The sequence below is a fragment of the Neltuma alba genome, unplaced genomic scaffold (genome assembly GCF_004799145.2).
Source record: "Neltuma alba isolate B1F8T4 unplaced genomic scaffold, ASM479914v2 tig00012546_pilon, whole genome shotgun sequence".
In the NCBI taxonomy this organism is placed as follows: Eukaryota; Viridiplantae; Streptophyta; class Magnoliopsida; order Fabales; family Fabaceae; genus Neltuma; species Neltuma alba.
The window spans coordinates 36152-63535 of NW_021637007.1; the positions used below are offsets into that span (position 1 = coordinate 36152).

At 31.0% G+C, this 27384-nt stretch overlaps 1 protein-coding gene across 1 annotated transcript; it reads left to right on the plus strand.

The window, feature by feature from the left end:
- On the plus strand, positions 1–24436 carry LOC114728538 (MADS-box transcription factor 23-like). The gene is made up of 8 exons (XM_028915449.1): positions 1–163; positions 7825–7852; positions 10152–10228; positions 11675–11742; positions 13204–13265; positions 13380–13479; positions 13576–13617; positions 24281–24436. Exons 1-8 carry the CDS (start codon positions 10–12, stop codon positions 24434–24436), a joined length of 687 nt encoding a protein of 228 aa, XP_028771282.1. The 5' UTR covers positions 1–9.
- The last annotated feature ends 2948 nt before the right edge of the window (positions 24437–27384 follow it).

Below are 27384 nucleotides of genomic sequence, written 5' to 3' on the forward strand. Positions count from 1 at the left end.
CCTAGAAGAATGGGGAGAGGGAAGATTGCGATTAAGAGGATTGACAATTCAACAAACAGGCAAGTCACTTTCTCGAAGAGAAGAAGTGGTTTGCTCAAGAAAGCCAAGGAGCTTGCCATCCTCTGTGACGCTCAAGTTGGGGTCACCGTCTTCTCTAGCACCGGCAAGCTAATATGGAAGCTCCAGGTTCCTCTTCTTCCCACCTTCATTATTTATTTTATTTATTATTGTTGTTGCTGTTGTTTCTTTCTTTCTTTCTTTTTTTCAAAAGCTACCACCGCATTTTTCTGGGTGCTCCTCTCTTTTGATCCAGATAATATGCCTCTAGTCTAGACTCATTTCTTCCCCCCCCCCCCAAAAAAAGGCAAAAAAAAAAAAAAAGAAGATGAAAAAACCATCTTGGATATGATGATATTCTGTCAGATTGATCTGAATGGTAGCAGAAAATTAACAGTTTTTTTTTTTGGAAATATAATCCCACTTGCATATATTGGAGAGCATCTGCGAGCCTGACATTGATGCATTAAAGATTGCTGTATATCATCATCTCTGTTTTTTTCTTTCTCTTGTGGTTTTGTATTAATCACTTTCCATTAACATATGTTTTTTGATGCCTTAATTAGCTTTGGATGTTGAGCCATTTTTTTTTCCTTTTCGCCTCTTACATGCTTGCTTAGGTGAACAAGTAACATGTGTTAGAATTTTGGGTTGAATCATTCATTAAAAAGTACGGCACGCTTGCTGCATAAGAAAGTTTTACTGCGAGATTAGAGTCATATTTGGACACCCAACAAAGTCTTAGGTCTAAAGCTACAAAAATAACCCGAATTATTACGAGGTATTCAATCCAAAAAAGATGAAACCAAAAAAAAAGGAAAAGCAATGCTCGTCATAAAAGAAACTGGATAGCAATCTTTATTCAACTTCTTCTTGATACTTCATGGAACTTCATGCTTTGCTTTGTACTCAAATGATCTTTCCAGCCTCTTGATACTTTTACTCTTTACCGGACTTCTAGTGGTTGGGCTTTCAATGCCATGTAGAAGATCTTGGGATTGAAGCAACCGCTTTTGGATGACATGGACACCACTCTGATGACTGTGAATGCCACATATGGCATGGCTGCCATGTAGGACTTGGCTACCAACTTGAATATCATTATTGGATGCCACACAGGTCACCATCTATGCTTATGTTAAATGCTATTGTTTCCTAGTAGTCTTCTTGTTCTGTTCAATGCAATATAAATTTGCTACTAGGTTAGCTTAAGAAACCAAAAGAAATGACACAGAAAAAAATATGAAAAGATCAGAGGATTTGTGTGTGTGTGTGTTTGGAATATTATCCACATGCATGCGTAAGTGTGGGAATCGTAATGTTATCAGTATATAGCAAGGCTAGATAGAATATCAGAAAATCCTCCCTCTTTATAATATATATATATATTCTTATTAGTAAGACCTATCCTGTAAAGTGTACACTACCACATACCTCGCCAGACTGGCAAACTCATTTACAATTGCTCTTTCTAAAGTTCAAAGATATACAGAAGACGTTAACCATTGGCAGTAGCATCTTCTGAGAAGGAATCTGAAAAGTTGAAGTTGCTGCGTAAACAAATGTCATTGTATCTAGAGAGCATCAGTGACCGTATAACCAAATAGCATGAATACTCTTCTGTAAGTAAGAGGATCGTAAGTTTATGTTTGACTGTGATTCAAAAAATAAAGAAAAAGGAATTTAGTAGGGTGTTTATAAATAGAAATGGAGTAGGCTTGAAATTTGCCCTTTATCTATCTGTCTATAGTTTTCCCCTTGTCATTTTTATTTTCTCTATTCTCTCATGGTAATATGTAATTAGAAGATTATAGATACCCTTTCCCCTTATAAACTAAAAAAACTGTGCATGCACATATTGTAGCACATTCCGTGCTCTTTTTTCTTTTCTTTTTTGAGAACGGAATGCTCAAGTTGATTTGGATAACTTAGGTTAATTTTAAATGATCCAGATTCAATTTAATTTCTTTTCGAGTTTTAGATTTTTAAAAAATAAAGATAATTTTATAATAAATAATCTTTTTTTTTAAAAAATAAATCTATTATTAAAAAACTGTAGATTACAAATTTTAAATCTAAATCATTCATATCATATTTTGTAATGAAATCTAAACCATCCCTGAACTGCATATTACATTAGGCACAATTTTTTTTTTTAAATGATGATTTACTTAGTGGAATATGTACTTGAACATGGACTTTTCTTTTTGTTTTTTTTATTCAACTAATAATGATTGATATAGTCTTAAAGACAAAATGCTGGGAGATCTTTTTTTCCAAAACCATATCTATTTAATTCTAATATCTTTTTTTTTTCCAGAGGGAAAAACAATTTCCCAAGGACGGGTGTTTATGGGGCCAATAAAAGTAATGATCTAGGCATTTTGCAATGTGACTTATATTGGAAAGGAAACCTCCTTACTCTCTTATTTTCCACTCGTTTTTTTTTCCCATTCTCATTATTAGATCAACTCTGGACGGTTGATATTTAATTATATATAAAACTATTATTTTGATATCAAATAACCAAAAATTATATAAATAATTTTAAATTATTAAATTTTGAGCTAAATAGTTCACATCTTTATAATTTTATTAAAACATCTGATATATATTTTATATTTTTTTATAAGACATTAAATATCAACATTGTTTTTTTAACTGAAATTAAATATCTACAGTTAGTATTATTTAGGAAAAATCCCAAAAAAGTGACTGTTGAATTTCAAAATGACAAATGAGGAATTACTACAAAAATATGTTGTTATTTGTTTTGTAAGTGTAGCCATTTTCTTTATAAGTGTAGTAACCAATACTGATTTGTCATTTTGAAATTCAATGGTCACTTTTTTGGGATTTTCCCTATTATTTATATTGTAAAAGCGTAAGCCATATTGATACTACCTCTGACAAACTCATTTATTTTTATATATTTTGGTATCTTTTATATGGGTTTTGTCAACTTAATTGGTCCCTTTTTGCCTTAATTGATTGTTCTTTGATTTATTTTATTTTATTTTGAATTATTATTTTATAGGGGCAAAATTGTCATATTTTGGTTTAATTATGACTAATTGATTTTTTAGGACAATTAATACTACCTTATTTTTAAATTTTGTTTTCAGGTCTTTGGAAGATTTAAAAAAAAAAAAGAAATTAAAAAAATAAAATAACAATAATAAAAGGGGAGAGCAAAACGCAACGTTTTGCCCTCCTCCAACCTAATATACTATAATTCCTCATCTCCGCAAGACGCAAGCGGGCTGGAGGAGAAAAAGCTGAGCGGCGGCAGAGATATAGCGGAAGAGATATCTGGATCTCTAAGGAATTAGAGGAATGTCAAAGTGCATTGGGAAAGTTCTTGAGTGATATAGCGCGAATTGAGTCTGAGATTGGGAAAGATGAATCAAAGTGTCTAGGTTCACTCATGCAAGAGGCTGAGATGAAGCAAGAATATCTACAAACTCACAAGGACTCGTGCCCTACATCAGGTAATATTGCTCCTCTTCTTGAGGAGATTGACCCTTGTGCTAGAACTACTATTCTTGTTGAAGTTATTGATAATGTGAGTGATGATGAGGTGGATGAGGAAATCATAGTTGAATCCCCTCAAATGCTTAACAATAAAAATTCTCACTTGAACACTTCTAATAGTAGTTGTTTAGTTGATGATATTGCTTACACTGTCACTGCTTCTTTGTGTGAAGAACATGCTTCTCTTTCTAGTGCTAGATTAGATGGTGCAGTTGATTCTGATTTGAACGAACCTCTATCTTGTTCTTGTAATGCCCACACTATATGCATGGATTGCATTGATAACAAGTATGATATACTTGTTGGGTTGCAAAAGCAGAACTTTAGTAAACTGTGTGCATCGCCTTCTAGTACTAAAAGTGCTGACAATATAAAACATGATATTGATGTGAGTTGCTTAGATGTTAATCCTGTGGAGAAATGCGAATTTGAACATAGCCTTGGAAATTATCTTTCTGAAAATCTCATTGCGTTGCATGCTTCTAATGAGTTAGTAGGAAAAGATTCAAAAATTTTAAAAGACAAAATTGTAAATAAGAATGAATCTTTTCGTCTAATTCTTTCTTGTGACTTGCCTCCTGATTTAAGTAGCTATGAAAATAATAATATTGCATTGCATAATCATATTGTGCATGAATCTTCTTCTTCTTCCACTCTTTTTTCACCCACTTCTTGTGTTAGTAAAAGTGATGTGATGTACTCCAACCACTGTCAATTGGATTCTTCATCTTCCGCTTTGCATACACAAGACATTTTTGAAAATATTTCTGATTATTTGATTCCTATAGAAAGGAATCCTATTGACTTTCTTGGGTGTGATATTTACTTGGAAGATTTTGCCACTCAGATATACCTATGCTACTCTAGATCTTTCCAAGTTTTTCTTTTTGGACTAGATACTGCTGCTTGTTCAATGTTTCCCTTGCAAGAACCCTCACCACCAAGAAATGTCAATGGAGAAGTGACTACACTAAAGAGATATATGTTTCTCATCCGGGATGAGAACTTCTCTTACAAGTGCTTGAAGAGATTTCGTTCTAAAGGTTGTCCCTTTCCTTCCTTAACTCTTATCTTTTGAATTACTTGCTTGTTTTGTGAGATAAGTGTGGGGGAGGGGCATAGCCAGTAGTAAAAAGTAGCTTGTGTTTTGTTTTATTGTTTGTTATTAGTTGCATGCAGTACTTTCCCTACCTTGTCCTTGCACATTTTGAGCTTCCGATTGTTCATATCTTTAGTCTAAACTTACATTGAGGACAATGCAAGGATTAAGTGTGGGGGAGTAAGTGTTATGTTTTGTTAGGTTTTGTTTTAAAACAAAAAACAAAAAAAAAATTTTGCCTTTGGATTTGCTCCTGTTTCCTAAGTATTGCTGCTATAATTGCTCTCTTCTCTGCCTTATTGGTTGATTTTTGAATTGCATCGCATGATTTGAGAGTGATTCTTGCTTGGGAATTTTGCTGCTAGTTTCTATGTCCTCTTGCTTTCATTCGCCTCAGTGTTCTGCACTGCTGTATGGGCGAGTTGCTGTTCACTCTGTTGCTGACTTGACTTTTGTAATCCTTGGGTATCTCTTTTAAAATCCTTTTGCACAATGCTTGTGAATGTTGCACTGCTGAGTTTGATTGCATTTGATTTGAGTGATTTCTGTTCTTAGTTGATTAGCATAGTAGAATACTCTTGGTGCAGTGTTATTAACCTTGTTTCATAGCTTGATTCTTAAGGAGGAAACATCTTGGAGAAAGCCTTGATGGAAGGATTGTTGAGCCATATATTCTTTCTCATCTTGTGTGATTTTCACCTGGTTTTGGTTAACCTCTAGAACTTGTCTAAATTCTTTTTCAAAACTACATTAATATCTAGATTTGTGAAGATGATAGGGGCATTCATTTCTAGACCTTTACCCAAACACAAACCACTTTATTTAACCTTTGTTCACCCCCTTTGAGCCTTCACTTTCATTCCATTCACTATTTTTTTAGCAAGTGTTTTGCATGAGTTATATTTGGTTTTTCATTTTGAAAAGTACATCATTAATGTCTATATCTTTGCCTTCTTGGGTTTGGATGCCAAAGAAAAAGAAAAAGAAAAGCAAAAAAGAAAAAAAAAGAGAAATAGAAAAAGGCAAGAAAGAGAAGAAAATATTTAGAAAAAGCCAAAGAAAGGAAGTTAAAAAAAAAACAAAAGAAAATAAGTTGCAACAAAAGAATAAATTTGAAATAAGGCATTCCATGGTGGTTTGAAGAGCAATGATTTCTGTTTCAAAAGTTTAAAATCTGCACTTTGGTGTTCTTTTATGATTGTACTTAAGCTCACTTTGAGTTGATACTTATTACTCATGCATTTCACTTGCTAGTTCATTTCATTCATTTGACCTTGTTTTCCAACATTATAACCCTTCAAGTCCCCTTGATCATGAATCTAAGGTATGCTAGTGGTGGAGATATTAGAATTTCTACAAGCTTATGGTAGGTGCTAATCTAGGTGGATTGAGTGAAATTTTTTCCATTTGAGAGATGAGTGAAACACTTGTACCCTATGTGAGCTCTATTATGTTTCTCTTCTTTTATCCTGCTATGTTTCAGGTGTTAAATTCTTTGCACTGAAGTATTCTATGATTGTTGATTAATTAAGAATGAAGATTGCTTGAGTTAATTGCACACTCATGCTTAGTTAGTTTTATGTTTGCTTGCATTGAGTGTCTCTATTGGATTCTTCTTTAATGATGTTTTGCCCAGGAGTGCAAAAGGCTAAGTGTGGGGGAGTTGACAAACTCATTTATTTTTATATATTTTGGTATCTTTTATATGGGTTTTGTCAACTTAATTGGTCCCTTTTTGCCTTAATTGATTGTTCTTTGATTTATTTTATTTTATTTTGAATTATTATTTTATAGGGGCAAAATTGTCATATTTTGGTTTAATTATGACTAATTGATTTTTTAGGACAATTAATACTACCTTATTTTTAAATTTTGTTTTCAGGTCTTTGGAAGATTTAAAAAAAAAAGAAATTAAAAAAATAAAATAACAATAATAAAAGGGGAGAGCAAAACGCAACGTTTTGCCCTCCTCCAACCTAATATACTATAATTCCTCATCTCCGCAAGACGCAAGCGGGCTGGAGGAGAAAAAGCTGAGCGGCGGCAGAGAGAAATTAAAAAGAAAGAAAGCACGAGCAAGCTGACGGGGGGAGGAGCTGATACGCGAACGAGCTGGCTGGCGGAGAGAAAAAAAAGAGAGATTCAGCGAAGAGGGCAGACCAGCGAAGCACTATTCATCATCTCCTCCTCCTCCTCAGTGACAGCGAAACAGAGGCGAGCAGCTGCGTGAACAGCAAACAGAGCAAAGGAAGGAGCTGACGGCAGGACCAGAAGCGTGAACAGGATCATCATCACCACCGTCTTCTTCACTGCCATGGCCGAGTGTAGGAGGAAACTGATCGAAGGAGATTCTGAAATCATGGCAAACCAGGGCTAATCCCATAATTCTCCAATTCAACAATAATGGCAGGAGCTTGGATCTTTAAGGGGGAGTTCTAGTTGCTTTAATTTCTTACTCAACAATTGTTTAACAATTCCTAGGTCTTAGGATAGTTTTTCTGATTGTTGGGATAATTGTATTGCTTAATCTGATTATATTTGGGGATTATTGTGACTGAAGTATTGCTTAGTATTTGACATTGGGCTGTTTATAGTTTTGATCTCAATTATAATGTTGTGGTTATGACATTTGTATTGATTTTGGAATTAATATATTGTGATTTTCTAAGGTGGCTTAGAATTTTGGATCATATAGTCTCTTGCTAGCTTTAATTCTGTTATTTTGGATTTAAGAGTTCTAATTAAGCATTGGTTTTTAGCATCCTTAATCCCATTTTACTATTCTGGTTGCAGTTAGTAAGTTGGGATTTTAGGAAAATATTTTGTGGCAATTCGAGGTGGCTCAGTTGTTGGATCAAAAGCTCAATTATAATTCTTAATTCATTGTTTTTAACTCTCACATCTTTTAGAGTGATGATTGCCTGCGTTGTTGAATTAGAGGATTGATTTTTATCAGTGCTATTTGTGTGTCTCATTTTCATTTCTTTAATCTCCATTCATTTTAATCACTTTTATATAAAAACAAAAAAAAAGTATTTTAATTTCAATTTAATTCAAGGCATTTAGTTAGCAATTTTTCAAACTCAAATCAAAAATCCTTTTTATAGTTTAGGTTACTTGCATTTATTTACTAGGATTTAATTTCGTTTTCGGCTCCTCAAAGTGAATACGACCCGGATTGTGCACTATATTGCATTAATTCGGTTAATTTTTGGAGTAACCCCAAAGCGACAATTAAGGGAAGTTCAACTTCAAGTCTCCTATCCTTGATATAAGAGTTAAATAACTAATTTGTGGATATTAAAAAAAATTAATTGCATTAGCTATTTGTAATAAATGGATGTTGCCTTCTTTAAAATGTCCTTATTATTTATGTGTATTAGAACTATTTATTGGTGGAAACTCCTTAACATATATAATTACTATATTTATTGGGGGTAAAATAGATAAACATTAAAGACAAAGTAGATTGGAATCTTGGCATTTTATATTAGGGAACATACATAAAATCTCCACCTAGCTCTTTTTTTTTTGGCCCGCAGTATTATGTACATGAATAGTTAAAAATATGATACATATTACGCATATATATATGTTTATATATATATATATATGTTTATATATATATATATATATATCTAACTAGCTAGATCCTAGTCAACTATAGATCGTATTAGTGCATCAAAGAACATATTATGTGGATGTATGGGCAGTAAGGGCCTATTTGTTTTAGATTATTTACTAAAAAAATCGCTACTTTTGAGAAATTTTAGGATGCTTGTTTAATGTTTAAACAATTTAAAAGAAAACATTTTTGTATTATTTTTAAATTCTATTTTAAATAGCTTCTAATTATATTTTGAGAAGCCACTTTCAAGAAAAAATTGTTCTTTTATATTCGTAACAAACATAAATAACTATCAATATTCAAAAAATATCAAAATAATATATCACTTTTTAATTGGAAAATTTGAAAATCACTTATTTTTTAAGACTCAAACAAACAGTCCATACGTTTTTTTTTTTGGGGAGAAACTCTTGTACGGGAATCATTTCTATTTCACACAATTTGTTATTTATACCCTCACTAATAAACTCATTCAACTCTCCATAATTTTTCAGATCAATCTGAAGCTGGCTAGAGTGCATGTGGCTACTGGCTAGCCTACCTTCCCATGTATATTAAGTAGGCTGTTATTTGGTGATTGGTGATTTAGGATCCTCTCACATCATGACTATGAAGTGAAGTTGAAATACTCTCTGATTCTTATTATACGCATTAGATAACTAATTTGTGGATGATTAACAATCAGTTAAGATTAGTTAAAAGCAATAAATAAGTAAGAAATATACATTTATTTTCAAATATACCTTCATAATAAATGAGAAAAAAAAAAGTTGAAAGAGAATGTATAGGGAAATGTGATGAGAAAGAGTCTGATAAATAAGAAGGAATAAATAATTGAAAATATATATTAAATGTTAAGACAAACTTTAATTGAAACTTATAAAATGGATCACACCCTTCTCAAAATTTGCAACTTATAAATAGGAACGGAGGGAGTTGTGTCCACTATAAAATGGTTATGGTTGTTATGCAATATGCTTGCTTCTTTAATTTGTTAGTTTGATTTTACATCATATTCCAATTATTGAGTGAAGTATGATTTGCGCATATTCATGTTCTCATACCTTAAATCAAAGAGCTGGTTAGGTTTTTTTATTTTTTTTGCTCTTAAATATAATTAAGACCTCAGTCCATTTTGTTTCAAAATTTATAACTTTTTTCAAACTAACTATATTAATTGTACATGTTAGGGTGATTTTCATTAAAAGGTAGTTCCAATACCAATAATTAAAGGGGATATTTTAGGAAAAAAATACTTATATCATATTTCTTATATCCATTATTTGAAGTTCTCCAATTACGTACGTATAGTCATGTGTTCTCTTTTTTTATGCAGGTTTATAGTTTAATTAATGATAATACTTTAAAAACATGACACATGACCATGTGTGATTAAAGAATTGGAGGTCATATGTGAATGAATAATTCATGTTGTCGTTAGTTATTTTGGGCCAGGAAGCACGTTACAGGCTTATAAGGCTAGGTGTAATTATATTGGCTTAGTTTAAGCATTAATCGTAGATCATGCATTGCCAAGTGTGATCTCCCTTTGCTTTCCTTTTCCCTTTTATTAAAGCAAGGGCATAGATATGAAGCGTTGCAATAAAATCATATTCCCTTCCATTATTTGATAAAGCTTTTATCCCCATAATGTGCTTAGGGAGCTAAATGTGTACGAAGAAAAAATGATAAACACTCTGAAAAATCAATCATTCGCACCAAAAAAGTATTAATACTATAACATGATCCATTATATAATTAAATTGCATTATATAGATTTACATAAACTTAATTTTCATCTTATTAATTGAATTCTCTGCTTAATTATGACAGCATGAAGTCAATTATTGACCGCTACAATAAACAAAAAGATCAGGAACACCATCTGCTTATGAATCCAGCTTTCAGGAGCTAAGGTACTATGATATTTTTAAGGTTTCTTCATAAAAGTCATGTCTTTTCTTTAAGTCATGTCAAGTATTTGCAATTGTCAGTGTGCTTTATATTTAACTCCAAGCAACTAGATAAAATGGAAACATCAGTTCTAATAATAGAGAAAAACATATAAGACTTAGAAATTATTGGTGAAGCAAAAAGCGAATACATTATCTACTCAAAAAATAATTTTTTCAAAAAGAACTACCGATAGAGGCCTAACCGGAAAAAATTCAAAATAAATATCTAAAGGTGGTGAAAAATTCTGAAAATTTCCAGATCATACTCTCATATTAAAAGGTGAATTATCATGCAGAGAAATAAATTTTTGAAAGTCTGAAAAAATTATGGAATGTTACTAGTATTTAGTAACTGATAAAATTTCTAATTGGTTTGAGATAATGATTTGGTTTGTGGGTTATCTTTTTGGACCAGCCCAAAAATTTTGTGGGGCCCACATTGAGCCCAATAAGGGCCCAATTTCGTGCACCTTCCAGGTCCCTCCATTTTTATTAAATAAAATGTGAAATTAAGAGATATTTTTGTGGAAAAATCTAGAGAAAAGCCACATGGAGTGATCTGAATATTTTGGACACTTGATGGCTGCCACATACACCTTATTAGGTGTCCAATTTCGTCCAATTGAAGAGGGGTGAGGGCAGATGGAATTTTTCTATAAATACCCCCTTAGAAAATACAAAAAAAGTTGGAAAAATAGAAAAATAAAGGGAGGTTCTGCCATTTTGCTTCCAGCACCGTTCAACCAAAAATTATAAGTGTTTTGTACAAGGAATTATTCAACATACACCAAGAAAACATTGAGGTATGCTTATGCCTTCCTATTCCTAAGTTTCAAGCTTGGTTAGTTGAAGTTTTTAGCTTGGAAAATTAGGAAAAATTCTGTCAAAATTTCGCTGGACCTTGTGATATTTAGGAAAGGATAGAAACCTTTAACCAAGTGGAATAAGGAAGATTAAGTGGTGTATGGATTGATTTTTGGATGAAATCAAAGTTAGGGTTTAAGGGGAAGCAATTCGGTCAGCACTGTTCATGCAAAAGCAATTTGATTTTTCTTGATTTGATGATTCCAATGGATTTAAAACATGTTTTTGTGTAGGGATATGTTGTTGAAAAGTGTTTAAAATAATTGGAATCAAAAATGGAATTTTTAGAAATTAAGAACCCCCTATTCGGCCAAGTGAACTTCATGGGGAAGGAGTATATTTCAAAAATCTGATTGCACCATTGGATTCCTCATGAAAAATTGTGTAGGGATGAGCCATGAGATGATTGATTCTAAAGAAGGAATCATTTTGTTAAAAATCAAAGAAAAAAGGGGGGGATTGTTAAGTTAATGTTAAAGTGTTGGAATCAAGTTGTTTAGTGATTAATATAGCCTCTGTTTATGCTTGGTTTGATAGGCATTGTGAGGAGGAACCAAGGAGAAGCTTTGTCCCTTGAAGTAACCCAGTGGACAAGTGTTAAAAAGGTAGCGTTGAATTATAATTTGATTGTTAATCTTGCTTGTTACGGTTAATGTGATTTGTTGTTTGCTTGGATAGAGGAACTTGTGTTGTGGCATGGATTGGGTGAATAACATTGGTTTATGCTTTGGCCAAATGCATTGGGTTATGTCATTGTGGAAGTGTTGATGTTTCTCTTTTACCATGGCATTAAGCATGATTTTATTGGGTTGATTATGCCTTGAGGTATCATAACATCTCACATGATAACCTGCTTGATTTGCATGATAAGTGTAATTCAAATGCTACTGAGATTTTATGAAAATCTCATTCTTCCTATGTTAAATTATGTCTCAAATAGGAAATGATTCATCCGATGACAGGGACAAGGAAATGATTTTGGGATAGAGAAGCAATTATGGAATTGATGCTATTATGTTATGTTGTGTAATGTATTAATGAACTTTATGTTGAGAATGTAATGGATTATGAATGATATGTGATGTAAATTATGTTTATATGACATGTCTAAATGTTGGAATATTGAATGGTATAATGTCAAAAGAGTGTAGGAAAAAGAAAAATGGAAGATAAATTAAAGAAAGTAGCATTAGAGGATAGAATCTCCCTAAAAGAGGCCAAACTTGTGGCACATGAAATAATGAGCAATTGTTAGAATTTGGACGTGAAATTTTACAGGCTTATAGATCTCATTTTTAGCTTTAAAACAAGTGGTAAACCACTAAAAGTAGAGTTTTTTGCTAAGATTTATGCCCTTCCAAAGTTGGGCAAAAATACTGCAAATTCAAAAATTTACCAAATGATCAGTGTACTTTGACGAATTTTCTGAAATTATTTTGGGTGGAAATGGACCTAGTGAGTATTTTTTTTCCCCATAGAACTCTTAGCAAGCTTCACGTGAAAATTAGAATCACATCATTTTGATTTTTCAATTGTTTAAATAATGACATATATGACAGAAAAAATTATCATTTGACACTAATGATTTTAGGGTTAGAGGACTGAAAAAATAGTTTTCAAAATTATGAGACCAAACTAAAATCGTGTAAGAAGTTAAAAAACTAAAAGTATATTTTTACTTGTTTCAATATTACCCTTATTAGTTACACTAAATGCCACTATCAACTACTCCCTCCATCGCCAAATATAAGAAATAAATAACCACTTTTCCTGGTACAAAAGAAAATTTATTTTTGTTGGTTCAATGCTTTAAATATTCTACAATTTGTTCTTTTGTTTTCAAAAATACCCGTAATGAAGTCATTAAAGGGAGTCATTAATGAAGTTCCCTAAATTTAGACTGGAAAAGAATGTAATGCTTTTGACAAGTAATTGTACAATGTTATAAAGAGATTTGGACCGAAAGGGGCCTTCATACTTGTATCATTAGTTGGAACCCGTACCTTCTTACAATTGCATCACTCTTGATTCAATTTAATAGTTATATCTGTTGTTGCACTTGTTAGTTTTGGCAGAGAGAAGCAACGGTCTTGAGACAACAGCTGCAACACTTGCAGGAATTGCACAGGTACAAGATATTGATCTCAACATGGAAAATTTTATGTTCTCCTTTTTTCCCTCAAGAGTATATGGAACAATTTAGTGAACCAGAAGTAACTTATTTCTTTTGGGAAATGTATAGGCAATTCATGGGTGAACAACTTTCTGGTTTGGAAATTGACGAATTGAAAAGTTTGGAAAATCAACTGGAGATGAGTTTGAAAAACGTTCAGACCAAGAAGGTATGATAGATCATTTCAATTTATATCCACATTCAATATAATTTAATAAATGTGGCAAATACGATAACCTGAGCTTGATCATTAATTGGTCTGCAGGATCAAATTTTGACAGATGAGATTAAAGAGTTACAACACAAGGTATAAATATTCAAGAATTCTGTTTCTGATCTTACCATGTGAAAAATACTTAATAATCGGATATATGATAAACAGACACAAAGACATCTATAAGTGAAATGCAAGGACAAGAATATTCGTTTTATTTTGGACAACTGATGAAAAGTTGAGATCCTCGTCGTTGAAGCTGCGAGTGTCAAAGGACAACCGAAAAAATTATTAATAATAATGCTTAAGAGTGCACTATAAAATAAAAGTATAAAATTGCTTTTGAACAGTTGAAGCGTAAAGGAAAGTTTAAGTAAGCAAGAAGAACAAGTAATGGCTATTCCTCTCTTTCTTAGGATCTCAGAAAAAAGGAAGCAAATCCAAAGATCTTTTCCAGCTAGGGCAGCAAATGTCCTCTGAACAGCAAATCACATTGATCAGATATCCTCGTACTGTAAAGCAATTGAAAATTCAAGCTCATTATTATTTAATTCATTAATCGCCAGCTGCAACAATATCTTTTCACATTGATTTCTGAGTACATCGAAATTCTAAGTCTACCTGCGTCCAACTCAGATTGCACCATGCTAACGATTACTTACATATGCTAAGATTTTCTCTTTTTTGTTCATAACGAGTTGAAGTTACAAGTGGCCAAGTGGGTCTTAAATATATGGTCTTAATTTTAAACTCCACATCAGCTAGCCATAGTTAATTTGATTTGCACAACTGATATTCTTCATGATACCCAAAAATTTCTTAGGTTTTATTAGATTTTTCAGGATGACAAATGAAAGTGATATATATACTTTCTCCAATTCTTTTTTGCTTAACATAATGTTTTGTTGTCACAAAAAATTATATATTGCTTTAAGGTTCTCACATATGGATTAATTAAGAAATGTAATTAATATGTTAAAATTTCTTTCGGTTTTTCTAATATGCCCTTATTGAATGAGCTGTTGAGTATTAAAAAAATCGAAATATAGACACATAGATTGTCCACAATACTATTTCTTCCGTCCCTTTTTATAAAAAATATTTTACCACATGAATTTCTGATGTATGTACATCTCCTTTCTCCAAGGTTTGATGAATACTGCTTATTCTCCATCTAGATCATCCATATCGGATTGCGTCTTTCGGATTTTACTACTTTTGTTTAAAAGTAGACAGAATTTAGATCATGGAAACATTCTTCTGACTTTTCATTTTAAAAGATAAAAATTAAATTATTAAATCTTTTAATTCAAGTATAAATGATTCGAAAACATCATGACTCATCCCTTTTATATATGCGGACTAAACAGTTTAACTTTGAATTGGGGTTCCCAACTTAAATACAAGCTCCATTTGGTTTACCGTAAAGATTATTTTTTATGATAAGACTCAATAAAAAAAATTTTATTTTTGGAAATAGTTAGTTTGATATTGTATAAGATAAAATTCCCCCCGGTTCTATGTATAAAACCATACTCATTATTGATCCTGAATATATATACAAGACATTTGACAAAATTTAATTAAGTATTTATAACCTATTTTCAAAATGGCCCTAGTACTCTCTCTCTCAGTCTTAGCATAAATAATTGCTTTTAGTTGATTAAGGGTGATTTTAAAAAAATTGTAAAATTGAATCGGAGGGAGTAGTAGTTATGATTGGTTTGTTAAATTGTTAGGCCTACACATGTGCACGCGTATGCGTGAGAAAGGTAAAGTGAAGAATATAGTGATAACATAATTAAGTTATTATTCATGTTAACCTCTTTTTTCTTTAGTACAGAGAAAGAAAGAAAACCCTAGTTGTGAAAAGAAGTCTAAAAAGAATTCCAAAATGCTATAACTTACAAGACCTAACAATATGATAAAAACAAAATCACGAACATCTGCATTACCTATTTGATATGCAATTAGGAAACCAGCTTAATTATTCTATAATCAGTGACCACTTAGAGCGCAAAATCAAGTAAACAAATGTACCATTAATAAAAAGGAAAAAAAAAACCCTAGAACAATAATCCTCAAACAACAAACTGACTAGGCATCATTGTAAAACCCCAAATCTAGTCATTTTTAATCATTTTAATGGAACCAAAGAAGAGCGGCCAATAATCTGTCTTAAATTGAAAAAATAAAATAAAATATTTTGCTCCTATCCAAATCTATCGCACGTCTCTCCTCTTTTTTCCGATATCAATTCAATGTATGCCGCTAATCAACTCTCTTTCTCTCACTTTTTTTCCTACTTATATTCTTTGTTTCACTCACACTCTCTGCAAATGAAAGCATTTTTCAAAATAAAATATATTTTTTTACACACTTAGTGCTTTTAATCAATTTCAATAATCATTTTTATTTAGATAATAATTCATTTATTTGTAGGCAGAGAATAACTCAATATACACGCTCAAAAATAAAGGAAAATATGCCAAATAACGTGAGCACTAATATAACAAACTACCAACAAGAATTGGTCTAGTTAGTAAGAAGTCGGCTCATAACTCATAAGATTATGAGTTTGAATTCCACTCCCGATATAAGGATCTTGTTGGTAGGCAATTTGTGGGTACCTCTATAAATGCTCTCTAAGCATGGAGGCACATTCTAATCTTGATGAGCATATGAGACCCAACACATCGAAAATTACTTTTTATCATAAAAAAAAAAAAGAGTTTGAATTAAACTTCAATAGTTTTACTGGGAGCACATAAAATATATGTATTAGAAACGGAGATCATTTATATATCGAAATACTAGTATGAACGAACGATAAATTACAAGAAGCTTAGGCCGAAAGCCGAAAAAAATAATTAAAAAAAGGAAATAGCATGGAAGATTCAAGACCAAGTTTACTTGTATGCTAATTAAACAAGGGAAAAGGGGTACGAATGACCAATAATTTACAAAGAGTAACTATATAAAAGGTGTCATTTTCCATTGTTGGAATCATAGGAATAAAAGATAATGTTAACAAATTTGGGCAACACTTTTTCACTATGGCCAATGTATCCGATCATTTGTTGATGATTGACACTTGGCTATGCTTAGTTGGAAACATTACACACAAATGCTTTTTTATTTTTATTTTTTGGATTAAGAAAAGAGGTCTAGTTAAAATATTCGAGGGCATTATTGTTTAAGGAAACAAATCTTCGTTGGGATACAATAACATTATCACGTCGGCCGGCCAAGTCATAGACAGTAGTTCCAAAAGAGTCAAATTCAATTCATCATAATACAAAAATTGGCGAGGCACTTTAGACAATTAAACATGGTACGGTTAAGTATTATAATTAAATGTTTTTTGACAAAGTGAAAGTGAACCCGACGGTCTACGAATTGTAACCTTCCTTTTAGACCCTTAATTGAAAATAAAATATGTCTGAACTATAATAAGTTATCGCTGAACATTAAGAAGAATGAAGAGCATGCGTGCGGTATTATAGGCTTTTTATTGTAAAGAGTAATAATTTGTTTAATTAACTTTAGGCTTTTGGTTTACAATTTAAGTATACAAGAATCATTACAACCAATGTTGTTGAGACTAGACTGGACCAGACTAGACGGTCGGACTGTCAACCGGCAATAATGGCGGGCCATTTCACACTATTGAGCCGCTTCAAAGGTTTGTCCAGAGTAAGCTGCTTCCAGCCTGTATTTAGGCCAGAAACCAGTAGAAAACAGGGAACCGGGATGGTTTGAAGAGAGCCAGCTGGCCAGAAAGAAAAAAGGAAATAGAGATGGAAAATGAAATCAGGAAAAATAAGAGGAAAAATCTAATATCAATTCACCGTCAACTCTTCAATCTCAGCCTCTTTGTAATGCAGAAATAAGCCACTATGAGAGTGAAAGATGAAAATCACTAATAAGAAGAGAAGTATGTATCAGCCTCCTGTGGTCTTCATCTCTCCTAGTCTCCCTTACTCCTTAATCTCGAATGAAATCCTTAATACTACTGTTCACTATGTTAGTGAAAACTCAACCTTTTCAATTCCTCAAATCTTTATCCACTGCCACATATTTTCACCAATCTCCTTCTTTTCACATGGACTCATTGATAATAATATAATTACCATATTTTTCAACTCATCAATGATAAAATAAGTAATATAATAAAATGAATAAAAATTAGTTTTTCTAAAAATATAACAATAAAATTTAATGATAAATACCTTAAAACTTTTATGTTGTCAACAGTATTATACCATATATAATTAACATATTAATATATTTAATTATAACCAACCCAACTAGTGTTCGACTGTGGTCAACCGTATGAATCATGACCCACTGTCTCTACCGACTCAATGTTCAGTCTAGCTTTCAAAACATTGACTACAACCACGAAGCTGGACCAAACTGGAGGGAGTATATGCAAAAATGTAAACTGAAAATGAATATTGTTAATGTAAAAATATACTTAGATCAAATTTCTTATATCCATTACGTCATATTTTTCAATTACACACAGTCATGTTTTAATATTAAAAAAATTGAAAAAAGAGGTCTGCTATTTTTTTTTTTTTTGGTAATATGGGCTTAAATTAGGGCATGGATATTTTGCATGTATAAATTTAAAGCATTGACAATTTTCCCTCGATTTTCCGAGATCATATATATTAATTATGTTAAAATAACAATAAAATTCATTATAAAAATAAAATAATAAAATAAATGAAATTGTCTTCTTTGAAATTTTATTGAAAAATTTTTATTTTGGTTTCACATATTGTTCTTTTGTCTAGTACAAGTTACTCTTATGTGCACGTTTTTATACTTCCTCGTCGTACGAAATTGAACTGACTAGAAATTTAAAAAGAAACCTCACCATGGGATCGCATGAATGGCATCCTATTGAAGCAATAGTTAATATAAATAGGGTTGAATGAAACAAAAGACTTTCTTAGAAAAGGGTGAGCAATATTAATTAATAAATTTGATCTCGAGTTTTATGTGTCACATAAAATATTATTTTAAAAAAATGACTTTAATTTGTTTGGAAGGAGAATAAAAGGGAGAAGATTCATCACAAGCTCCAATCCTTAATATAAGATATATTTTGTAATTCAAATTGAATTACAAACTAGATTTTATATTAATGACAGGAAGTACGGCAATCACAACAGTTTTTATTGATACATAATCTATTATATTTGAAGGGCTTGAACCTTTAACTATATTCATACCTTACTCCCATCCTTCTCATTTAATCTAGCTTTTGCTTCATGCAACTGCAAATAAGTTTTTCTTTGTTAAAGTTACTTACATTATGAGTCTCACGTTAAGAAACCTCAAATGAGAAGTCGTTCATAAAGTTCAATTGGTATTTTCATCCACCTAATAAGTTAGTTTTTTTTTTTTTTGAATCAGGTATATTTTTAAAACTTATACTCAAAATTGATACTTCCATTGCGAAGCCGAGAGCCATGCCAAACAGTGCATTATTTTGTAAATTAGTTCATTTATGGGAGCAGAACAGTGAAATCATTATGAATGTCTCTGGGCTTTATATAATTGCTTAGAAATAAGAATGCATTTCGGAATCTTAACAATGATGATGATGACAATCATGAAATCTTTCAAAGCAATGCAATGTGGGAAAGAGAACTAAACTAATTTGTGATGAGGAAAAAATTGGTTTAATAGGTAAATATGCAGCTCATGTTACATAAAAGCGTGGGTTAAAATTTCACTCTTACTGTAAAGGTTTTGTTAGTGGGTAATTAGTAAATATATGGTTAAAGCTTACGTTTGAATTTGATCCTCCAAAACTTCAACAAGTCTCAATTTAAAATCTCTTGAGTCTATGAGGTGTACTTCCAGCCTCTAATGCTAATATTATTAATCTCATCAATAGAAAATGTTGACTCAATAAAAAAAAACGATAATTGTCCAATTAAACGCCAATAAAGAATACTCAAAATTTAATTCTTTAATACTCCTATAGTCCTTAATATAAGATTTAATTGGAAAGTTAACATTGGTCTTATATGTAAGACCTATTTCACATGTTTATCAATTTTTTTTAAATTAACCATATTGATATTTTCCCAACAATAATCAAGTAGGAGAGGAATGGAAGAAATTAAGAAAAATGCTTAGGATGTTTTTTTAAAAAAAAACATATTGCATTAACTAATTTAACTAACATTTTTAATCTGCTCAAATTAATTAATTAGGTCTCACATTAAAAACTGGAAAAGTAAAATATTTTTATATTTTAAAAGATGAGTTGTTGATATTTCAAAGTCCAGATCAAACGATATTTTCATTAATTTTTATTTGAGAAAATTATTTAAAAAGATATTTAAATAACCCAAATTCTTATTTTAGTCATTAAATTTATTAAACTCATAATTAGGTCACAGGACCCAAAAGACCTAATTAGGGCTTTAATAAATTCAATAACCAAAATAAGCATTTGGGGTATTTAAGTGTCTTTTTAAGAGATTTTTTCTTTTTATTTTAAATATTTTTCAATTTACAAGTTTCAAATAAATATTAGCCAGCATTATAAATTTAGAGGACTAAACGAATACTTCAACTGTGTAAATATTTTTGTACGTGTGTGAGGTCTATCATAAATTTGGCGTCACGCTTATGAAATCTTTATAGTCAACTCCCAAGATTTGTTTCATCTAAACATTTTTTACATGTAAAAGTGATTGAGAATTTCGTTTATAAATGTCTGTGTGTGCGTGTGTTATTTAAGTATCTTCGAATTAACTAAAGTTTGACTCATGTGTGACTGCAAGAAATTAAAAGGCAGGCTTATGTTACATACCTTAATTTAACAAAAGAAGACTATAATTATATGCTCACATGTATTGTCGAACATCGATGGAAACCCAAAATATCGTTCTTTTGTTTCGTCTTGTACGAAGTTAGTCTTAGAGACTAAGAATGCGTTTTCAAACTTCCTCGTCGTACGAAATTGGATTGATGACTGGAAATTTACAAAGAAATCTCAGCATGGGATCGCATGCATGGCATCCTATATAATCGCATATCAGGTGAAAAATATATTTCCTACATATTTAAAGTAGGCTGATAATTAATCCCTCCATCCCATATAATAAGCAACATTAGAGCTCATCACGTAGATCAAAATGTTAGTTAAAACTAGTTAAAGATAATGAATATATAAAAATTAAAAGTTCTTTCACTAGAATGCCCTTATTTATAGGGGGAGAGTATAAGAGAGAGAATAAAAAAATTATTATAATAAAGAGAGTTGTAGAAGAGAGAATATGTGTGATGGAGAGATGATGGTTTGGGAAATGAGATAATAAATATATTGAGTATTAAAATAAGTAATTAATGAGAGCAAAATAGGGAATTCTCTGCAAAAATTTAAGACAAATAGTAAATGTTGCTTATATTTAGGGACAAGAGGGAAATGATAGTTGTTGCTTATATAATGGGACAGGAGTATGTATAAAAAAAAGTAGGCTGATAATTAAATTGCATTCTCATTTAGTGAAGTTTCAATATTGATGACTTTAATTTCAGCAGCGGTGATTTTGAAAAGTTATTATCAAAAGTGGATTTTAATTTCAACAACATCATCAAGTTATTGCTAAAAGAGACTTTTTAATGACAACCGTAAAATGTTGATAAAAGAAGACTTTCGATGACAACCATAAAAGGTTACCACTAAAAGTTGGTGACTTTTAATATCATTGGTAAAAGTTTGACAAACTCGAATGTTCAATTAGAGTTTTAACAGTAACTCTAGACAATCACCACTAAAAGTAAGATTCTTGGCAATGACTTTGCAAGTTGTCACCAAGAGTCTGATAAAATATGGACTCAAGTCACTGTTAAAAGTCTCACTCGAAGTTAAACTAGCCGACTAGGCATACAACTTTGACTTTTTGGAGTCGCTCTTAAAAGCTTTTAGCGACAGTTAGTATTATAGCTCAAAGCTTTTAATGGTAAAAAGATATTATTTATATATATATATATATCGTGTAACAAAGTACCTATACACTAATTATTATTTGAAGTTTGTGATCCAATAATAATCATCCTTTCTTAATATATTATGCTTGTTCCTTTTAACAGGCTAAAATACCATTATTTAATGGTTTTAGGACCCCCTCTATTTTCGGAATCTACAATTTAGTTAATCTAATTTTTAACACTATTAATAATATTTTATTATAATTTTGAAATATTTAAATTTATTAATTGAAATCATGTTAAATAATATAAAAATAAAATTATTAATTTCACTCTACAAATCTGAATAATTTTAAATAACTATGTATAGTAGTATTTTAATAATATTTTACAAAAATGTTGAAGTTAATAAACATAAACTAAAAATAACAAAAATTATTTAAAGAAAATGTCACTTTATTTTTTCCTTCTTTTTTATTGACCTACAACTCACCCTACCTTTATCACTTGAAGTAGCCTCGTGTGGCAAAAAGTGTTGTTTTATAAATAAAAAAAAGAACATGGCCATTCACAAAATTGAATTCCAAATTTTGGATCATAGATTTTGGACAAAAATACATATTTAGTTTTACCTTTACAGAATATTTCATTTGGGTGCTTAATTTTATAAAGTGTTTTTTTTTTTAGTTTTCTAGATCTAACATCTATAAAAAAAAATGTTGGCATTGAAATTTTAATTGTGAGCAAAAATTTCTCAAATAAAATAATGAGTGACTTAAAAAAACATCATTTAAAATTGAATACGCAACAAATGAAATATTATTGTTTTCGGACCACTTCATGTTAAAACTCGAAAACAAATTAATTTGGGATATTCTATTCACCAAAAGTAAGAATCAATTTGGGAGAATCTATATCCGTTCTTTTGAGCTGCTGATAGATCCGCATCTTCTGCCAAATGGTGTGCAAGTGTGTCGTGTAAGAGGTCAATCAATTCAGTTGGAAAAAATCGAAAAATTATAAGGAATATTTATAATTTTATTATTATGTGAAAAAAATAATAGAAATTCTGAAATATAACTGAAAACGATGACTCCAATTTGAAAGAGAAAAATTTGGCAATTAATTTCCCATTTTGCATTTATTTTCTTTAGTATATTTATATCATAATCGTCATCCTAAACACATATATCCCAAGGGCTTATTTGAATTAACATTGATAAAAGTTACTTTTATTATCCCAGCTGACTTTTGTTTATTGAAGTTGGGATAAAATTAAAGTCAATTAATATAATGTAATTTATATTTGAGCAGAATTTTTTATTAAAAAAATATTAGTTTAAACAGGAACTTGTTTGATTGCTATATTGAAAAGTTACTTTCAGAAGGTTCAAATCTGAAAATTGCTTCAATTTTAAAGTAGCATTGGGAAAAAAGTCAGTTGCCCTTATACCCCAAAAAAAAAAATCCCCCCCCCCCAAAAAAAAGTGATAATAAGTATACTATTTTGTCCAACTAATTTTTTTTGCTCCCAATTAATTTATAAGACTTCCTAGAGACATTCACTTAATCTACGTACATATAAACCACATGATATATTATTGAAATCCTAGTCAAGCATATAAACATGTACGTTAGACTAGGAACTCTGTCAAATTAATATACATGCTTGAAACTATTAGACACATTCATAATAAAGCATATATATAGGCTTTAACTCACTATAGACATGATTAGCTATAACATGGAGTTCATCTATTATCAAAGTCACACCTACTCAAACTGTGGCCATTGGCTATTAGAGCACTTGAGGAATACTCCTCCGATTCTATTTATAAATCACTTCATACATATTTTATCAAAATTAAAAAATAAATCATTAATTTTGTCTTAAAATTTAATAACTTTTCAATGTCATCACTATTTAATATATCACTTTTAAAGAAAATATTACCTCCGGTCTTCAATATAAGAACTAGTTAACTAATTTGATTAAATTAAGAAAATGAGTTAAGTTAGTTATTTGTTATAAATAGGTATTGTCTTTTCTGAAATATCTTTGTTAATCAAGTTTATTAGTTAGAATTTTCATTATTAATAGAACTATCTTAAGAAATTATTAATAAGTATAAGAGACAAAATAGATTGGAGTTTTATATTTAGGATTAAAATAGAAGTCACATAAGGTCTTATATTAAGGATCGGAGGTGGTAACAATTTACATAATAACAAATGAATAGTAAAATAACACGTTTATGTTAAAAATTTAAAGATGTACTATCTGCTTGAGTACTACTTTAAATATTAAACCAAAAATATTCTAAAAATGACTGTTTTAAACACATCGTGTGCAATAACTTTTCAGAGTAAGATGCATGCCAAATTTATTGCAGAAGATTCAACCTATATACTCCTTTGGTCCTATTTAGAGGGCAGAGAGAGTTTTTTTGTCCTATTTATAAGTCACTTCATTAAATTTTTAGTATAAACATACTCTTTCGTTCTTCATTTATTATAGTATAGATAGTTATCTTTTTTGAAAGATATATATATTAAATAAGGATAAAGTTAAAAAAATTGTTATATTTTAATAAAAAATTAATACATTTTAAGGTTTTTTTTTAATCTGTGTGAAATATATTAGAAGTGCTTTATAAATAGAATCAGTGGAGTATCAGAGAATGGCCGATGATTACAAGTTCCAACACCAGCTTTATGATTTTGAAAATAATATGGCAGGCTCGTCATTGGGAACGGGGTTCTGTAATTTAATGTCAATCTCCATAAACAGGCCACTAGCCCTGGCTCGGAAAAAGCTCCCATTTTCGGAAACCTCATTCAATCCGAAAAACCAGTGCTCTATAATTTTATCCAAATGGCACAAACTCTTCCAATTCATGGCCAACCAGCGAAAGGAATCCTCCCTGCTTGTCCAATCGATGGGTAGGAGTGCTCATCCCCAAAACGGTAGTGTGTGGGGATGGGATCCGGATCCCTATTTTTTCCCCCGTTTTTTCATTAATTTTATTTTTTGTTTATTTTGGTTAAAATATAATCCCCGCTGTCTTTATTATCAACTTCAAATAACTAATTTTAGGATAACCAACAATTTGTTAAAATTAATTAAGAGCAACAAATAGGTTAGAAATATAGTTTTGTTTTCAAACATGTCTTTATGATAAATGCGAAAAAATGAAAGAGAATATATGAAAAAATGTATTAAGAAAGTATGACAAATGAGAGAGAACAAATAATTAAGGATAAATTTGAAAAAAATATATTAAATGTTTAGACAAACCGAAATTAAAGCTTATAAAATGAACTACACCCCTCTTCAAATTTAAAGCTTATAAATAGGAATGGAGGAAGTATCTAGTACTACAGATTCTAGAGTATTTTTCCAATAACATCCGCTGTCATAAATTTATTGAGTGCTGCTTAAAAAATTTTCAAAGTGTTGTATACAACGTAACACAAATAAACAAAAAATAAAATTTAATTAAAAAAAAAAGGGTACCACCCTCATCCCCTAAATGCTGCACTGAGCATGTTCTGCTCATAGATTTATGTGTAGAGTGTGTAGACCCGTGCGAAAAGTTACTTTCTCAAATTTACTCTGTGGAGTATGCGAAAAGTCACTTTCTCAAATTAACTCGCTTGATCAATACTCTGCCATTTTCATTTGTGCTGACTTAATCTTGAATGGCCTTATCTTTGCCCAAGGCTATTAGGACGGAATGATATAGGTAAAAACAAAAAAAAAACACAAAACTTACAAAATTTAATATGGAACTGATATGATAGGGATAGGCTATGCCTCATCCGGTTCCGAATACATTTACACTTGCGTATACGTTATACACACACTTAATTGGTTTTTAATTGTTCAAAATATTGCTACAAGAGAGAACAAGAGACTTGGGGATTAAAAGAGGCATATAGAAGAAGGGTTATGTTACCTCTGGTCCTAATTATAAAATCTAGTTGACTAATTTGAGGAGACTAATGAAGTAAGTTAAGTTAATTATTTGTAATAAATAAGTGTTGTCATTCCTAAAATATCCTTACTAATTAAGTGTATTGACTAGAACTATCATTATTAAAAGGACTATCTTGAAAAACAATACATAAATATGAGAGACAAAATAAATTGGGGTCTTAAAATTAGGATTAAACTAAAAGTCAAACGGGGTCTTATATTAAAGACCAGAAATAATATTAACATAAAAGTAGCATAAAGTCTTTGGCTTTCACTGCCAAAGCTCTTATTTTGTGCTTGTTTAGCAAAGTTCATAATTACTTGAATAAAACCCCTTATGCATTTCATGGTATAAAATTTATTTAAGATATTCATCTCGTATAATACAAAATAACTTAAAATGAGCTAATGCTATGAGATAATGAGACCAACAAGCCTGGTTACTTTAGAGCCAAATCCTTAACCAACGCTTGTCCTCTACTTTCATAAGTCCACGTGTCACCTCCCCACTTGTCTACTAATCCCAAAATTCATCGCTCTCCCAGCCCCATCGACTCTTGGATCCCACATACGAACTCCCCACCCTCACATATTTCACGCGCCCCATACTTGCTCTCTCCATTCGACATCTGTCACTCAGTTGGCTTCAGTTCCTTCTTCGATGCTTCCCCTCGGCAACACTCGAGCGTTTAAGCCGCATACCTAATTAATTTGAATAATAAACTGCATTCATCAAGATGAAATATTTTTTCGGGTGTATTTAGTATTTTAAAATATTTTTTAGATGTATTTAGTACCGTAAAATATTTTTCGGTGCATCAGCACTTTAAAATTTTTTTAGATACATTCAGCACCAAAAATATTTTTTGATGAATCTAGTGCCAAGGCGAAAATAAATACTTCAAGGTGCTAAACACATCTTAAAAATATTTCGAGATGTTGGATGAACCACAAAATATTTCGGGGTGTTGAATGCAATTGAAAAAATATTTCGAGACATCCAGCATTTTGAAAAAAATTTTTAGGTCTGTCCAGCACCGTAAAGTATCTTTTGGTTCATCCAGCACTTTAGAGTTTTTTTTTTTGGACGCATCCGGCATCAAGGCAAAAATAAATATTTCAGGATACTAGACGCGCCTTAAAAATACCTTGGGATGCTTGATACACTACAAAATATTTCGGGGTGTTAAATGTAGGTGATAAAATATTTTGAGATATTGGATGCACCTTAACCAATTAATTAATATGATTTTTTTAAATACTTTAAGCAACTTCCTCAATTACCTTTCTTCCCTTCTTACTTGATTATTATTAGGGAATATTAATAGAGTTAGTTTGAAAAAAATTGATAAATATGTAAAATAAGTCTTATATATATGACCAATATCAACTTCTTAGTTAAATTCCACGTTAAGTACTAAAGGAGTCTTTTTTTTTTTATCCACAAACCGGTTTTCTTGCTGCCCAACCCGGTTTTCCCTTTTTCCCCACTAAAAAAAATATTTAAAGCCCAGAATTATGAAAATCGAGACAAACAAAATAATGCTACTTCAGGCTTTCCGTATAAAGTGTTCGAACTTCAACATCATTCATAGAAAGCCTCTGTCACTCGGACCTTCCAAAAGAGAGAGGAAAGAAAAGAAGAAGAAAAAAAATCCTCTTCTTCAACTTCTTCGGCCAACTCTTAACATTTTTGCCTGTAAATTTCCGCTTCTGAGGCATATATGCACTACTGATTAAGATTCTCCCTTGTTTTTATTTCTCCATGTTCTATCTATATGGTTTCAGTACAATTTATTTTGATTCCGCTTCTGGAATGGTGTTTTTGATTGTGAATTTGTTCGACGAGATACAATATTTGCTGATTGTTTGTGTGGTTGATCTGAAAGGCGAAGGCCTTATAAAGAGAAATTAAA

Coding starts and splice junctions, on each gene's coding strand:
- LOC114728538 (XM_028915449.1), top strand. CDS start 10: ATGGGGAGAGGGAAGATTGCGATTAAGAGGATTGACAATTCAACAAAC. Junction 164..7,824: donor CACCGTCTTCTCTAGCACCG/GCAAGCTAATAT, acceptor TTTATTTACTAG/GATTTAATTTCGTTTTCGGC. Junction 13,266..13,379: donor CACTTGCAGGAATTGCACAG/GTACAAGATATT, acceptor GGAAATGTATAG/GCAATTCATGGGTGAACAAC.